General features: G+C 41.5%; 1 protein-coding gene across 1 annotated transcript in view; it reads right to left on the reverse strand.

The window, feature by feature from the left end:
- Slc26a4 (solute carrier family 26 (anion exchanger), member 4) overlaps positions 1 to 18310 on the reverse strand; it is a 62510-nt gene that overhangs the window by 12714 nt on the left and 31486 nt on the right. The window contains exons 6-13 of the mRNA XM_013034714.1: positions 16469 to 16621; positions 16286 to 16368; positions 10917 to 11064; positions 9068 to 9181; positions 4390 to 4467; positions 4156 to 4251; positions 2706 to 2812; positions 293 to 362 (exon numbers count right to left, since the gene is read on the reverse strand). Of these exons, the coding sequence (XP_012890168.1) occupies positions 293 to 362; positions 2706 to 2812; positions 4156 to 4251; positions 4390 to 4467; positions 9068 to 9181; positions 10917 to 11064; positions 16286 to 16368; positions 16469 to 16621 (849 nt within the window). The remainder of the gene's footprint in view (positions 1 to 292; positions 363 to 2705; positions 2813 to 4155; positions 4252 to 4389; positions 4468 to 9067; positions 9182 to 10916; positions 11065 to 16285; positions 16369 to 16468; positions 16622 to 18310) is intronic.

Below are 18310 nucleotides of genomic sequence, written 5' to 3' on the forward strand. Positions count from 1 at the left end.
GATTTTGATTGAATATCTGGAAATAATCGTATTGCCAATCGTTTTTAAATCCCCCTTCTAATGACTTTATATAAAAATGCATTCAACTCGCATGGATAAAAGTCAGACAATCCATTTATAATTGTCCTTTTTGCATCAAAAGTTCTCATGACACTCCCATGACTCATGGACTCTCCCAACAAAAGTCTTGACTATTTTCTCCTTAAGAGGCTAAGAGAAAAATCCATGACCCTCCAATTCCAGGCTAGCAAGCCCTCATCTCGTCCAGCAGATGTCTGACAAAAGCACTTACATTTTTGTAAATCTTGGTACTTTTGTAGATGTCTGTGCTAGGGATGCTTCCAAGACTATTCCATGAAGGACTGAAAGAAGAAAAATTTAATATCAGGATTCTTTGAGGGAACAACCACTTTTAGGACTAAAATGTTAAAAAAAAAAAAAAAGAATAGCAGCTACTAAAGAGCCCATCATTCTGGTATTTGGACTCTGTCTTATTGCAGATGACATTTTCCTGTATCTAACTCCAAAATGAACAGCTGATGTTTGTGCAGAACTGGAGGAGCAGGAGGAACTAACTGTGACTCTCTTTTGATGGCTGAGAGAAATAATGAGCATCATACTTTCACGTGCATAGCAATTTGTAGGATAAGCAAAGAGCTTTCTCACATGTTAAATCTTATCAAAGCCCTACCATAACCCTGTTTTTATTAGTGAGTAAACTGAGGTTTAGACCAGTAAGAAAGCTGAGTGTGGTACAGGACATTACAGCCTGTCTTTAACCTACAAGTCTTTGGTGCCTGGCATTTATTTGTGACTTATGGCAACTTCCTGATGAAGTACGGAGAGTCTGAGAGTGATCAAATTAGCCTCTTTTTATAGAAATAGCAGCCTGGGAGGACCAGGAATAAGCCCTTCCTGTCAACCAGACTGTTGATTTCCTGTTCCTGATGCAATCAGATAAATTCCATGTTTCTTCAAGTGTGACTAGGGACATATGCTAAATGTAGCTCCTAAAGAAAGACTATCTGTTTGGGGTCCTTTGAGTATTGTGCTCTCTGCATCAGCATTATAATTAGTGGAAATTAAATACTGTGGAAGATATTGATTTTTGTTGGCTAAAAGCCTGGTTACCAAATCAAGAGCTAAAATGTGCCACCAAGTTTTCCTTGGCTTGCTGCATTGTGCTGATTTTTCATTTAAAGTCCATAAGCTCATCTTTCTCTCCCAAGAAAGAGATGAATACATTCCCATAGATGGCATAAGGCAGTTCTCTCAGGCAGGAAATTGGGTTATGGGTTTATACCAACCTGCCAATAGCTAAGAGGCTTTTCTGCAGCTTCTTCTGGCATCTTATCTTACTTTCAAATAAACTTTGCCTCAACTCCCACTTTTCCTGCCTCATAAGTATCTGTGAAGGGGTCTGAGGGGGTCTGTGACTTTCCCTTTCAACCTGTTCGACTCCTATAAGAAAGCGCTCCATTTCTTATACTATCTGCTTGTGTCCTTTCCTTCAACTATTTGTCAAATTGCAACAACCAATCCAACCCACATCTTTGGCTATTACTAGACAGTAATTATCCTTCCTTCTCAACCAGGTTCACGTAAATAAGCATAGAGACAAAGGCATATCGGCACTTCTCCTAAATCAGTTTTTGAGTTATTTCTCTAACAGAAAACCGGGCACTTTGGAAGCTCATGAGCACTTTCCGAACCCTGGCACCTGATGTGCTGAGGCAGAAAGCCACAACTCTTTTAAGTAGCCACCACCATGCTAGAGTAGGGAGAGAATGCAAAGAGAGCTAGCTGGTAAAATGGGAGAAGTAAGTCTATGCTAAGCTGAAGACATCTCTATTGATGGTTTTCCAGGCTTCTCCTTCCTTTATGCCTCATGAACAGGTATAGAGGAGGGTCTACAAAGACAAGAGAAGAACTGAGGAGGGAGAGAGCCTCAGGGGGGCATATGACCAAAGCCTGTCAGAGTCAAACAAACCTAACTCTTCCAGAAATTTGCCTCTAGGCTCCCTTTATTTAGCCCACATCTTTTCTGCTCCTACTCTGCACAGAAACTAATGATATTTACCTCACAAAATTGGGTGAGTTATTGAATTATGCCCTATTGGGAAGATTTGAATGAATTTTGGTTATAATCAGCTCTTTGAGAGTTCTGTTCTGGGTTGCAAAATTAATAGGTTACTAGCTCCAAATGAGGTAAACAAGCTCCAATATCTTTAGCAGTTGTCCTAAACCTTAGACCCAGGGCCTCATATACTTCATCGTTATGTAACGAATAAACCACAAAGCAAACTCAGTCTTTGCCCAAACCACATATCATTTATCCTTAACACGACTAAGGAGAACACAGCAGTGGAACATGCAGCTAAGTGCATGGATTTTGGAGAGAGCTCTATCTGGGTTCAAATCTCAGCTCTCTCAATTAGTAACTGTGTGAGCTTAGGAAAAGTCCTACTAGGCCTTTCTGATTTTAAATTTTCTTACCTGTAGAATAGATGACTCAAACCTATTTTTAGGAATTTGTAATGATTAAATTTGATAATGTTTGTAAAGCATCATGTGTTTAACTCATAAAACCACGCAATATATTAGTGACTATCATGACAGGATGTAGGTTCACTATATCAAAACAGCATAGAAAAGGTGGGGGTATGTTGTCCTATCATAGGACATCTGCGATTTATAGTACTCACAATTGAACTCTCAGGACCACAGTCAATAGTCCAAATATAAGGCCAGCTAGCAAACCCAGGTCCAGCCCCAGAATGATGGACATTACACATGTAAATACCCAGATAACCTAGGGGAGAAATGGAAACAAAAGAATTATGTCAGACACCATCAAGTGATGACTAGCTATAAACATAAGATTGATGATCCACAAATTATAGCTTTTTTAAAATACTCTGATTTCATTTTACCTTTAGGTTAAAGTTAGAATTGGCCTTCCCAATGAAGACCAACTGAGCCATTGTATTTAAGGGAATTAATACTTAAAAAATGAACAGTGAGAGGCTGGGAAGGTGGCTCAGTGGTAGAACGCTTGCCTTGCATGCATGAGGCCCTGGGTTTGATTCCTCAGCACCACATAAGCAAAATGAAAAAAAGCCGGAAGTGGCGCTGTGGCTCAAGTGGTAGAGCACTAACTTTGAGCTGAAGAGCTGAGGGACAGCGCCCAGGCCCAGAGTTCAGGCCCCATGACTGGACTAAAAAAAAAAAAAAAATGAACAGTGAAAAAAATCTTGCTTATAATTCTTTCTTCTCTCTACTCCTTCTCAGCCTCCTTCCCTACTTGTTCCCTTTTTTATTTCTGGTGTCTTTGTGTAAGTGCATATGCTCCAACATTTCTATTCTTGTCTCTTTTGCACTTAATAATTTGTCTTGGAAATTTTTGCATATCAACATGTAGAAAGTTTTTAAAGTTTTTTTTGTGCATCTAAATTAGAGTAGAACTCTACAAAATTTAGCTTCTGGTTGTTACAATCCCACAGAACAGTTGTGAAGGCTACATTACTTACAAAATCAGTATCCATTTTGGTATTGTGTGTATTGTTTTGAGTTTTTTAAATTTTATTTCAGTACCTAGCCTCTTGGCAACAACATTGCCTTGAGTTTTATTTGTCCTTTTAAAGTAAGAATTAAAGAAGAAATCCCCCTCCCCCGTACCCCCAGGAAAATAATTCTCGCTGGAAATGGATTTTTCCAGTTTTCTCAGACACAGAATCTTCACATAGAAAACACCAAGGCTTTGACTCACCCCTACCATTCTCATTTCTGCTCTGGGGTTCCCAACATTCAAATAACACTAAGGAGACAGGAAGATGTAGGGCTAGGACAAGAAGCATTATAAGAACCAAACCTTATTTAAGAAAAATGGGCCAGCTGCTGGTGGCTCAAATCTGTAATCCTAGCTACTCAGGTGCCTGAGATCTGAGGATCAGGGTTTAAAGCCAGCACGGGCAGGAAAATCCAGAAGACTCTTTTTTCCAGTTAACGACCAGAAAACCAAAGTGTCAATGTTGCTCAACGTGGTAGAGTGCTAGCTTTAAGTGAAAAAGTTCAGGGACAGTACCCAGGTTCTGAGTTCAAACCCCACAACCGACAAAAAGAAAAGAAAAGGAAAATGGGTGGAGGACGACTTACAGAATCAACTTTATTCTGCCTCCACAGGCGGGGGACATCGCACACCTGCATAAACATCCCTTTCAGGTTGGCAATCACAACAGCTGCCAAGACGGACTGCCGGGAAAGACAGACAACGTTGTGTTATTCAGGGAAATGGCTTCCATGTGATGATTTCTAAGTCTCCTGTTATTTCTTTGGTAGCAAAGTGAAGGAAAAAATGACAAGTTCTGCATACAGAAAGGAGGGTTATACCTTCTGCAGGGGTTCTAGAAGCTTCCCAAGGGCCACAATGGCAATCATCACAATCCCAGCTGAGATGATTCCAGCAATCTGAAAGACACACGCTCTCATGAGGAAGGTTCATCCTCCGCCCTGTGCCTTCTGGCTCAGCACAAGGTGTGCACAAAGGGCTTCTCCCGGCACACCTGAGGCTCCCCTGGCACTCCCCTGCTGCTCAAAATGGAGAGAAATGAGCATCATTTGTCAAGATCACACAGAACCGAACAAAAAAAGCCATCTGTGTCTATATTCACACATACACATACACACATGCACTATGCAGGGAAATTAAAGAAGATGTGGAACTGAGTCTGCTAAAGTATAGATAGTTATACATATACAGTTACATCTATACCAGTGATTATACCTATAGTTTCTACAATAATTTGACAAACTATTACACTGATAGTTTTGGTGTCGATTTAGGAAGACAACCTCCTTGTCATTTGACATGCAGGGCATATAGACACTCTCTTTCCCACAAAGAGATTACTGTCATGCTCTTGAGAAATACATTCTCATGGCGCATGTCTGCTTCTTCTGCATTGTTAAAGCAGCAGCCTGCTGACCCTGATGGCCCTAATGACATGGAAAGGGAAAATCAATGTACCCATCCTACTGCAGATTCCAGTACCCCACTGGCACACTCAGAAGTGGGAGATTGTGTTTCCTTCTTCCTTCAACAGAGACACAGGCTCTCAACTTTTCCCCCAAGGCAGCTGCAGCGACAGGGCAGTAGCAGAGTAAAAGAAGCTCAGAAACGTTACCTTTGCTGGCAAAAGCTCTGCTAAGATCCATAGATAGTAAGGGAGAAGCTGAGGGGGCAGGGACTATTGTCTGGTTTGATCAGATGACTTTCTCTGCTGAGAGAGCTGGGGCCTGGCAGAAGTGAAGACTAGAAGCTCTGGAACACAGGAAAGAAGAAGACAGGGGACCAGAAGCAAAGGAGTCAGAGAGGAAGCAATAGGAGAAAACATGTTGAACACAAGTACTGCCTAGTGCAAGATGTCAGAGTTAAAAGGAGGCAGACACAGCAAATGTGAAAAGGAAATTCAGAAACTTAATTAGGAAACATTCTATCTGGCAAATTGATGGTTTATGCTCAGATTATATGTGGCTCAGCCTGGAGCAGCATTGTATGGGAACTGTGATTCTGAGGCACTATAAAGCCCAGGATGTATGTCTGTCTAGCTCCTTTTTTCTGTGTTCTTCCTGAACCACACCTCCAGGCACCTAGCACTTCAGCCAGCTTTGCCTCTCCTGTTAAAGCAGAGAAGATAATCACCTGCTTCCTTCTCTCCTTCTGCCCCCTGCTTTTCCTTCCTCCTTTACTTCCTAATACTTAACCAATATTTACTGAGCCACTTACATCTTACCATGGATAGAAAATGGATTACTGAATTAATGGAAGAGATTAAGATAGCCACCTATTCATCAAGTATGTCTAATATAAGTCTCCAATTCTAGGCTAAAATCAGTGAAGGATCAATTGCTTGTATTTACTCTGCAAGACTGGTTTCTGAGAAATTCTTTTAGATTTGATATCTATGAGCAGACCCAATTCTGAGCAAATCATTGTCATCGGGTGAAGGGGTTGCCAGAACTGCAGAGTAGTTTGCAATCAGAATGACTTTTTCATGAGTCAGTTGACGTCAGGGGAGGGTCAGAGAAAGAGCAGGGACAGCATTTAGCTCTTCTACAATCTATCAATAGGCCAAGAGCAGTCGCTCTTTACCAACCTTCATTCTTCTACGCAGCCCCTCAGCAAATATATGCCAAGTGTTTCTTATGTGCCTGGCACAATAATGTATCAGCAATACCAAGATGCAAATTATTACCTTGAGAAATGGCATAATCAAGTTTATCAATATGACCATCCTTTTCTGTTTCCTATTCTATATTTTTTAGGTTTAATTTTATTGTAAGGGTGATGTCAGAGGGGTTACAGTTACATAAGTAAGGTAATGAGTATATTTCTTGTCAAACATTGTTACCTCCTCCCTTGTTTTTCCCACTTTCCCTCCCCTCCCCCAACTCTCTTCCATCCCAAGCTATAAAGTTCATTTCCAACAGAAAGAATGGCATTGCCCCATTTGTAAGGAAATGGAAAGACTTGGGAAAAATCATGTTAAGAAAGCCAGACCCAAAGAAACATAGGCTCTATGGTTTCCCTTATTTGTAATAATTAGTATAGGTCTAGTCTAGTTCTAGCAGAGGATCACAATAGCTCGATGCTATGTACATATGACCATATAAAATGATGCCCATCAAACTGATCTCCAAGATATGGAATCCTTTTTAAATTTAATTCACACAATGACACTGTAAAATGGGTACAGTTATTATTATCATTTCATAGACAATGAAACCCAAAATTCAGCTTATGAAAAAACCAGCCTAAGAGGACACCTGCCAGTTTATTTGGTCACAGGTCCTTGGATTCCAGTCCAGGAACTTGGACTCTCAACCCTAGAACTTAGTATACATTTCAGTAATTAAGTATCAAGCCATTTCTGTACTTGTTTCCTTCTTCAGTGCTGAAATCCTGGCATCCTTCATTCCTAAATATAATACATGCCAGTGTGTGGCAGAAGCTATTAGCTTACCAGAACACCATTATCCCCAAGCCCTCTGCCAAGAAGGTCACTTTACATGAGCATTTCTTCCTGGGGCTGCCAGCCCAGGCCTCCATTTGAGTCTACCAGTACCATCAGGGGAAGAGATTTGCCTGCACCCACTCAGGACTGTGTGCCCTGAAGAGTTTTTGAATGCTTTGTCTCCAAAGCAAACAGCAAGTCCTCTTGCTGCTGACAGCTGTGCCATAAAATGGGCAACTCTGAAATGACCCTGACTGTTTCCCTTGCCATCAGACTTTTTGTTATGGTTCCTGGTGCTAAGGCTGTTTCCCTTCCTCCCCTCCCCCATTTGTGGGGCTTGAACTCAGGGCTCTGGATGCTGTCCTTGAGCTCTTTTTGCTCAAGGCTAGTACTCTTATCACTTTATACCACAGCGCCACCTCCGGTTTTCTGGCGGGTAATTGGAGATAAGAGTCTCAGGGACTTTCTTTGCCAGGACTGGCTTAGAACTGCAATCCTCAAATCTCAGCCTCCTGAGCAGCTAGGATTACAGAAGTGAGCCACCAGTGTCTGGCACAAGGTTGAATTCTTTTACCTGCTTCCTTAAAACCTGATAGGTTTCCAATTTTTTTTTTTAAGTTAAGAACAAAGCTGGGCTCTGGTGGCTTGCACCTGTAATCCTAGCTACTCAGGAGTCTAAGATCTGAGGATCATGGTTCAAAGCTGGGCCTGGCAAAGAAAGTCCATGATAGTTAATCTCCAATTAACCACCAGAAAACCAAGTGGTGCTGTGGCTCAAGTGGTAGAGCGCTAGACTTGAGCTGAAGAGCACAGGGACAGTGCCCAGGCCCAGAATTCAAGACCCACAACCAGAGAAAATTTTAAGAACAATTCAGAGAATTTTAAAATTAAATCTTTGTTTCAAAGGATCCACAAGATTGGAAGAAGTTCTTGTAAATAGGAGGGGGACCTCATCCATACTGTGGTCATAGCTGTAGCTCTTCCTGGGTAGTCATTGCTGGAGTCATTTGTTTTTCCAGCCAGTAATAATAATGTGTAATAAATAAAACCCTTTAAAAGTTGGGCATAATGGCTCACTCTTGTAATCCCAGCTACTAAGGAGGCAGAGATAGGAAGTAAAGATCAGGGGGAATCACAGTTTCAAGGCTTGAGAAACATGAATTAGAGGATTGTGGTGTAAGTCAGTCCCCAGACACAAATGTGAAACTTTATTTCAAAAATAACTAAAGCAAAAGACCTAAGGGCATAGCTCAAATGGTCGCGTGCCTGCTGGCAGGTGCAAATCATCAAAAACTAAAGACAAACAATAAAACACTAGCTGGTACCGGTGGCTCATGATTATAATTTTAGCAACTCAGAAGGCTCTGGAAGATCACAGTTGGAAGCCAACTTTGGCAGGAAATTCTGTGAGACTCTTATCTCCCATTAACCCCCAAAAAGCCAGAAGTAGAGCTGTGGCTCAGAAAACCTCAGGGACAGCACCCAAACCCTCAGCTCAAGCCCCAGGACAGGTAGAGGTGTGTGTGTGTGTGTGTGTGTGTGTGTGTGTGTGTGTGTGTGTGTGTGTGTGTGTGTGAACGTGCACATGCAAATGCACATACACGCCAAAACATAAGAAAAAATACTCTTGGCTACCAAATGGTCATTCTGTGAGACCAAAGGCCTCTGAGGAAGTTCCTGACCCTAGCAAAGGAAATGTGAAGAGTGCTTTTTATTTTTTACTCTCCCCTCAGGTAAGAAATGGGCCCCTCCCATTGCTGACACTGTGTTGTTGGCTTGGCTGCACAGTAAGTAAGCGGGATTCTCCTCAGGTGAGCTCTGGCGCTGAGCAACTTGGGAATTACTGTCTTGGGGAAGCACAAATGTTGCTTTTTAAGAGGCTTTTGATGAGGGATGAGGTAAAGAGATGAGTAGGCCCCACGCTGGCTCACAAGAGGAGACACCGTCCCTTTCCTCTCAAAGGCCAATTGTCCTGTTCAGCGGTAGCAGTCTGTTGAGCTGCTGCTCCAGGCTCTGTTCTCTGTGATTAGCATCACCAGGCTGTGGTTCCCTACCTGTGTCTTTCCCCCAGTGCTCTCCTGGACAGCTGTGCGGGACAGTGCAGTGGTGGCCACAAAACAAGAGAAGAATCCTGAGAAGATGTTGCTGATCCCAAAGGCAATGAATTCCTGTGGGAGAGACCAAATGACCAGGTAGTAAGCAGAATGTTCTCTAGACCTCTGAGGAGTGTCTAAGGAAGCATGTTAAAAGAATCTTCCAAACACACCCTATAAAAAGTCTTACAAGTATTTAGAAACTGAGCGCCAGTGGCTCACAGAGTCTGTAACCCTAGCTCCTCAGGAGACTGAGATCTGAAGATTGTGGTGGAAGCCAGCCCAAGCAGGAAAGCCCTTGAGACTTTAAGTTCCAATTAACCAGCAAAGATCCAGAAATGGAGCTGTGTGGCTCAAGTGGCAGAGCACCAACCTTGATTAAAAATTCTAAGGTACAGAACCCAGGCCCTGAATTCAAGCCCCAGTCTCTCTCTCTCTCTCTTCTCTCTCTCTGTCTCTGCCTCCCTCCCTTCCTCTCTCTCTCCCTCCCTCTCTCTCTCACACACATACCATACCACACATTTAGAGATCTTTTATGCCAAGAGAAGTTTTGAACTCCATAGACCATAAGAGAGGCTCAAGTACTGTCAGTTAATTTTAAGGATGACAAGAAACAACAAGATCCTATATTCAAAAGGTTTTTGTTCACTGTTATATCTGTCATGGTATTTTTCTGTGGTTAGAGAGTAGCAATAAAGCGTGTTATAACTGTCAGAGCTATTATTCTGCTGTAATTGCCCTGCTGTGCGTAGGTCTGTAAGCAGGGTAAAGCCAGCTCACCTGGCAATGTACCTACGCCAATCAAGATTGTCCTGTATATATTAACTGCACAGTGAACTGCATCAATGTAAAGTGATCATAGCTTTGATGTATGGTTTTTATTGTCTTTTTAAAAATCATAGTACGGCTGTCTTTAGAAAACCAATTATCAAGCAAGGTGTTGGTGGCTTGTGACTATTATTGTTGCTCCTTGAGATGCTGAGATCTGATGACCATAGTTAAAAACTAGCCTGGGAAGTTAAGCCCATGAGACTTTCTCTCTAACCAGAAAAACAAAAATAGAAACAACTCAAAGACAAAAATCAAAAAAGCCGGAAGTGTAGAAATGGAGCTATGGCTTAAGTGGCAGAACTCCAGTTTTGAGTGAAAAAGCTAAAGGACAGTTCTTAGGTCCTGAATTGAAGCCCCAGTACTGGCACACACGCACACACACACACACACCACACACACACACACACACACACACACCACACACACACACACACACACACACACACACGAAAGAAAGAAAGAGAGAGAGAGAAAGAGAAAGAAAGAAAGAGAAAGGAAGGAAGGAAGGAAGGAAGGAAAAGGAAAGAAGGGAGGAGAAGGGAGGGGAAGGAAAGGGAAGGGAAGGGAAGGAAGGAAGGAAGGAAGGAAGGAAGGAAAGAAGGAAGGAAGGAGGGAGGGAGGGAAGGGAAGGAAGAAAAAGAAAAGAAGAAAAGAAAAAAGGAAAGTAGGGAAATTTTTAGATACCAAGCTAGGTGAAGAACTCTTAGTCTGATGTAATATATTGGCTTGGAATATTGGTTATGACCTGATTAGCTCTTTTAAAATTAGGATTACTCATTTATTTCATAGAAAGCAAAGTGATGCAGCATGCATATTTTAAAAGGGTTTCGAATTAGCAAGCTTGAGAGGGGAAAGCCACCCCAATAAAGACCAATGGAAGATACCAACTCTTCTTTAGCTACACCAGAAAGGGTTCCCATTTACACTCTTTCCCTGTGTGCAGCCCTATAAAGCCAGCCCAGCGAAAGAAGGGACATACCTGGTTCCCATCAATAGCATAGTCATGCTTGGTGGCGTACACTTTCCCGACAGACACGGCAATAGCATAAGCCACCACGGCGATGGAAAAGGATGCCGTCAACATATCTGAAAACAAGCTCACCGGCGGGAGCACAGGAGGTAAAAACCTAGGGAGTGAAAAATGCTGAGATGATCAACAGTTTTTCGGTACCTTACCCAAATGCTATATCCACTCATCGCGTGAAAGTACATGGCCCAAGAGGCTGAAGGCATAAATAGTAGCATCTGCTTTTTAAATCAGAAGTCAGCACTAGCTCCCTAGCTGATTTCTTTGTTCCCCTATTAGAAAGTCTCTTCTAGCCTTCTGCCATGAAGAAATGTTGTTACTGATTTCCTTGATACCATGTAACTCGATCTCTGCCACTTCACACAAAGTATTTCTCCCTATACAATTGCACTTTAAACGTCTTTGAACATAATATAGAAATACAGAAAGATTCAATATCGAATATAGAAAGTTATTCTAGTGATGACAGTGTATGAAGACAAGTCACAGGGCTGAGGGCATGACTCTGGGTTGCTTAGAGAGCCTGCCTAGCAAGCATTGAGCTTAAACTCCAGTTCTGGAAGGGAAGGGGAGGGGAGGAGAGGAAGGGAAGAGAGGAGGAGGGGAGGGAATAAAGCTGTGACCTTTATTTCTGGTAACCCAGGCTTATCATGATAGCCTTCCAGTCCCACAAAGAGCTTAGCTTTACTAGTAGCTTAATGCCCGCTGCCTGGCTTTGTATTTCTCCAAATAATACCTGATCCTTCATAGTGAGGGTTAAACAAAGTGAAATTTGAAAGAAAAACAACACAACAACAAAAACGGAAACCAAAGGACATCTGATCAGTCTGTGAGTAACGTTGGCATGATATTGCAATCTACCAATTCTGTTTGCTCAGCTGTCCAATAGGACTCTGCATTCTTCTCTTGAATTCAATTAAATATTTTAATAATTAGTGTCTGGACACAGAATAGATGCTCAGTCTACACTGGGAGGATTCAAAACTGCTATGTGCCTGCTGCCATTTATACTGTCTTGCTGGATCGAAATAGTGTCAGTTATTTGCCCCCATGCTAAATGAGATCCTAACTAGACATCTCATAATGGCCTCCGAGTAAGATTTCCTGCTAGTGTGTTGAATGCTTATGCAATCAGGGTACCTATTTGGCCCCAGACAACCTTGCCTAACCTGATAATGAGGGAACATTTCCAGATGCCCATAGAGGAGGGAGTGGATGAATACCCACATAACTGGAAAGAGGAGGACAGAGAGGAGTGGGTCCTGAAGGACGAATCAACGTACAATTGAACTAGGCATGACTGTCTTTCCTTAGCTTGACCTTCAGCTAAAGTGTGCCAGGGACTTCAAAGCAGACAGGTAGGACAGAATCTTTGCCATATTATTGGCCCTCCCACCCTCCTGTGATGTTCTTCCCTGTGCCACTTTTAAGTACTCTGCACAGAGGAACACAGTGAGGCACTGGACCCATTAAAGACTTGGGCTATGAGTCAGCTGCGTGAAGAGCAAGACAGGCTGTGGTTGGCTATTTTAGAGTCCTGCTGCTGATGCGAAGGCTTGGCTCTCAGTGTGAGTGAATCCCAGTGGGATTCCCAGACCCACCACAAATAGAAAGGTTGTATGTTTTTACCAGGAAGGGTGTAGAGAGGAGGACAGTCACGGTTTTGAGCTGTCCAAGGGAACACTGCTTTGGGAGACTGACTGATCCTAACTTGTGCTCCTAGACCTCAATAGAATAATAAGAAGCTGCCAGTAGTAGCTGAGTTAGGAAAAGGACACAGGAAGAACATCAGTGGGAAACTGAAGCGGGAAGTAGTGTAATGGCAGCAGCTCAGGAGGTGGAGGCAGGAGAACTGAAGTCCAAGGCTAAACCAAGCAAAAGGATGAGATCCTGTTTGAGAACGAAATTAAGGCAAAAACGCTGGGGGTGTGGCTCAAGTAGTAGAGTGCTGGCCTAGCAAGGTTGAGTCCTGAGTTAAAACCTCAGTACTAGGAATAAGTGTACTTATACACACACACACACACACACACACACACACACTCACGCACACACACGATGGGAAATCAGTCTCTCTCTTTGCTCCTCTTCTGCAGTACTCACCTCAGCCACTTGAGCATTTTCCTTTTCTCATTGGTTTCTTTTTTTAAAAAATAAGTTTTCATTGTGAAAATACTGTACAGAGGGGTTACAGTTACATGAGCAAGGTAATGAGTGCATTTCTTATCAAGCATGGTTGCCTTCTCCTTTGTTTTCCCCCTACTATCCCATCCCTCCCATCTCCACAACTGTACTCACCCTTCCACCCCAGGCCTAAATTGTAAGTTTGTTTTTTGACATAGTGTCTTGTACATCTCATTGTTGCAATGGGTCCACCTGTATCCCTATTTAAACAATTTGATTTCTAATGTCTTTACCCTACCCCTTTTCCCCTCAATGATGCTTATTTCACTGGAATTGTTTCAGTGTCACCAAGTAAGATCAGCTAACAAAGGCCTTTTTTGTATGTGTTTGTTTTTCTTTCTTTCTTTCTTCCTTCCTTCCTTTCTTCCTTTCCTTTTCTTTCTTTTTCTCTGTCTTATCTTTCTGTCTTTCCTTCTTCCTTCCTCTTTTTCTTCCTTCCTTTCTCTTTCCTTCCTTTCTTTTTCTTTTTTTCTCTGTCTTTTTCTGTCTTTCTATCTTTCTGTCTTTCCTTCTTCCTTCCTTCCTCTTTTTCTTCCTTCCTTTCTCTTTCTCTTTTCTTTCTTTCTTTCTCTTTTTTTTCTCTCTCTCTCCTCTCTCTCTCTCTTATGCTTCCTTGTTTTCCAAACACAGGTATGAAAAAATTATCTTTCTGATCATCTACTGTGAGGTAGGTGCTCTGTGAGGAAAACAGAGCTGTTCACAATGAGGTGACTGCCCTGATTCGGGGGGCAAGAATTCATAATCCTGGGGGTCAGGCAAGGTAAATTAGCTGATCAGTGGTCTGGCAGAGGAGTCAGTTTTATTAAACCCAAGGGCAAGAGGCAAAGACCCACATTCAGAAGAGGGAGAGAATAGTCATAAAGTTCTGCTGAGCACCAGGAGGGAATGTAAGCCAGAAACAATGAATTCCACAGAGCAACTACTGCCACATGAATCTATGGGACAGGGCATGTGCTGAGGGCCACGTACAACTGGTACATATTAGGAAGCCTGACAAGAGAGAGCTATGGAAATATGTTTTATGTAATTGTTTATAACTTCAAATAACCTAATTGTTAGAGTCAAAACTCGAAACTCAAGTAGCCACCTTGTATCTTTTACTATTAAATTCTTTCCACTTTTAGAATTCACTGCCAAAATGTTGATTTTCTGATATAAGGATTCCCAAATTTACCTAGTTGTCTTTTATGCATGTCAGTACCGAGGCCTGAACATTGAGCCTTGGTATTGTCCCTTAGCTTTTTCCCTCAAGGCTGGTATTCTACCCCTTGAGCCACACCTCTACTTCTGGATTTTTGCTGGTTATGTGTAGATAAGAGTCTCTAAACTTTCCTGATTGGGTGGGCTTTGAATTGAGATCCTCAGCCTGCTGGGTAGTTAGGATGACAGGTAGCCATTGTCCAGGTGTCGTTTTTTTCAAGTATTTTTAAAAACTGACATTAGAGCCAGGTACCGGTGGATCTCAGTACAAAGCCAGCCCAGACAGGAAACTCCATGAGACTCTTATTTCCAAGTAACAACCAAAAAGCCAGAAGTGGAGCTGCAGCTTAAGTAGTAGAGCACTAGCTTTAAACAAAAGCCAGAGGCAATGCCCATGCCCTGAGATCAAGCCCCAGAACTGGCACCAAATAATAATAATAATAATAAGTTTATTATTATTATATTAGAAGACAGTATAAGATATTCAGTCAAGAAGATGTCAGGGTCTCGTTCTCTCTCTCCCTCCTCTCCCCGCTCCTCTCTCTCATGTTCTCATTTGGGGGGGAAGAAACACTGGAATCAGGTAGCCTGAGGAGTTTCTGTTACCAGCCAGAAAACAAAGATCAAATGTAAGGTCCCTGCATTAGGTATAAGGGAAGGGCACAGCCACCTACTGATTAACAGCCAATTCTAGTCATGAGCATTGTAAGTTAATGTTACACATATAATAAACCTCTGGGCTTCTGGGATCAAATCATAGTATGAGACACTTTGTCTATTCTGTGCGTATTTTATTTTCCTTGGTAGGACTAGGGATTGAAGCCAGGGCCTCTCACAACTGCTTTGTGACTTGAGCCACACCTCTGTTGATTTGAATTCTGTGTTTGAGATAGGGTCTTGCTAACTTTCCCTGGGTTGACCTCAACTAACAATCTTTTCTGCCTCCACCTCTTGAACAGTTAGGATTTTAGGTGTGTGCCACCACACCCAGTTCACTCTGTGAATTTTGTAAAAACTCTCACTGGCATTTTATAAGATTGGCTATTATAACCACCCTTGTCATAAAAGGGAATTTCTCTAGCAACACACAACTAGGTAACAAAGATGAAGGAGGGATCTTGGGGATCTAGAGATTCTTTGTTTAATTTGTACTCGTGTTTGAAGCCAGGGCCTGACACTTGCTAAGTAGGTGTTCTACCACTTGAGCCACACCTCCAGAAATCATTTTGCTTTGGTTATTTTTCAGGAAGGGTCTCACACTTTCACTCACCAGTCTAAGATCCAATCCTCCTACCCATGGTCTCCAGAATAGCTGAACACCAGCACATCCAGCTTATTGATTGAGAATGGGGGAGAAGGAATCTCACTAACTTTTTGTCCAGGCTGGCCTTAAACTGAGACCATCCTGACCACTACCTTCCAAGTAGCTGGGATTACAGGTGTAAGCCACTGTGCCTAGCTGAGAACCTTGGTCTAATTCATCAGACTACCAAATATATGACAAACTCCTCTTGAAGATACTGCAATTTATCTATAGATGCAAACAATACTGTTTTTATTATGTCACTAAACTGAATGGTAGAGAATTTAGGTCCAATATTCCTGGTTCCTTAAGCAGACTGCTAACGTGCAAGAAATGCTACTAATTGTGCCTGAGTTTCTGTTCTGTTGTAATTATACATATGAGTTAAATCAGGAGTGTCATATGACATGTGCACATTCTAGGACATTTTAAGAAAATCTTTTAAACAAATGGCTTGAACTTTATCTGCTTCTGTACTATTTGACGCTTTGCAGAAATGGGTGTTTCTTCAAGATCACAGGCACATGGAACTATTGGAGGAGCACCAGTAAAGTGAGACTTGTAATAAAAGGCTTCCTTTCAATAGAAAGTACTAGCTTACTATGTTAGCATTATCTAAGAGGAACGCCATACTCACCCCCTTGGGATGGACTTCACAATGCCAGCATTGTAATTTTTTTCCAAGTTGGCTCCATATGAAATGGCAGTGGCAATTATGGTCTGAAATAAAATAAAAGATGGGAAACAAAAAACCAGGCCCCACTGGTTTTAACAATTCCTTGCTTGCCAAGCCAGCTGATACGAAGTATCTTCCACTTACCACAATTACTTCTATAGGGATAGGAACTGGGATTCTGTGTTTATATCGATCATTTAATTCCTTAACAGCCATGCAGATGATGATGGTGAGTAGTCCAGCAATGAAATCAGCAAGATTGGTGTCAGCAATATTTTGGAAAATCTCAATTAGAGTCTGTAAAGAGAAATCATGAAAACATGGCAGCCAATCCAGGGCCCATGAAGAACATCCAGGCTGCCATCTATACCACATAAACAGCATATACAGAGCTATAAAACTGCAGGTGATTTTTATATTCTCAAAATTGTTTCTCTGTATTTGTCGAATAATAAAAATATAGAACTTTTCAAAGAAACAATGCCATTGCATACTGCCATTTTCTTGCAGAAAATATTTTTACAAATCTTATTTTAAAAATCCTAAAGTGGTTTTCTGGATACTATTAAGTGGCCTGATTTTCTCCATGTGGATAGGATGCTACTCAGATGAAAGTTTGAGGAAGCAAAAAGTCCTAGTTACTTTTTCAATCTCAATTAGCCAACACTTTAATATTTTTCCCCTAAGTCTGAATGACACTGGCAATCACAAAACAACAAAAGCTTCCTAAAATACTTCATACCTAGATAGAAGTAATGCCTACTCTTTAGGTAAAACAAAGCAAAGTTATTGGATTGAGTAGACATTACTAGAAAATCCTTTGATATAGCTCATCTCCTAAGTGGTTACTTTTCTTTGAGTGTATTTATAGTTATGTTTTTATGTGAGCTAAAGGGATGGAACATCTTAATAGTTTGAACATGCATCTTATTTATTTTGACAGAAAGTAAAGATCTTTAAAGTAATTATAAGTCTGATAGCAATTGTAAAATGCACATTAAATAATGTAGGAGTCACCTTGCAGCCAGCCTCAAGAGTCTGGAAGACATTCAAAAGTTGGGATAAGCAGCATGCTCCTCCGGCTGAGTACATGCCCGCAATGACTTGTCAGGCATGTACCCAGAGGAAGCCTTTGAAGTTTTTTCCCAGACCACATTTTTGCTCTTACTTTAAACCCAATACTAACAAGTCAACTTTGTCTGCTTTCCAGAGTCCCTGAACATTTTAAGACAGATACCCTGATAGCAACGTGATGAAGCAGGTGAAAACAAGATATGAAAGTACCACAGCAGACACAGCAACAAAACCCAGAGCATCTAACGTAAGCACAAGCAGGCCTACTTGAAAGTTCTTATTGCTATTTGGTTTTTCACATAATCAGCTTCTTAATAAGGACCTTTGCTTATTCATGAGCTAGGTATACTGTGAGTTCACTAATTGCCTATATAATACAGGCTTACTTTCTAATTCAAGATAGAAACATTCAAACTTGAAGACATTTGTTCTGACTATCCCAATCACAAAAACATTTTCACCTTACAAGAAGCACTGCGGGAGTCTCATTAAATTATTAAGTCTTATTAAATCTCTGAAAGTCATTTAGACCTTTGAACAAGACAAGAATGTAAGCCACAAAAACCAAAGTCACTTTATTACATAATTGCATCAAGCATGATATATGAGTTATATGGATTAGTTGCTTGTATACTGAGTAACCATTCAGGAATTCTTATGAAAATCTATACAACAGAAATTTAATGATGGTTGAAATAAATCTCAGCCACTTAAATAATTGGTGTAAATTATTCTCAAAGATATGGAAATGAGAGTCTAAAAGTGTACTGCATAAAAATTTAAATGTAGGGCTGGGGAGGTGGCTCAATGGTAGAGCGCTTGCCTTGCATGCATGAGGCCCCGGGTTCGATTCCTCAGCACCACATAAGCAAAAAAGAAAAAAGCTGGAAGTGGCGCTGTGGCTCAAGTGGT

The sequence above is a fragment of the Dipodomys ordii genome, unplaced genomic scaffold (assembly GCF_000151885.1).
Source record: "Dipodomys ordii isolate 6190 unplaced genomic scaffold, Dord_2.0 Scaffold195, whole genome shotgun sequence".
In the NCBI taxonomy this organism is placed as follows: domain Eukaryota; kingdom Metazoa; phylum Chordata; class Mammalia; order Rodentia; family Heteromyidae; genus Dipodomys; species Dipodomys ordii.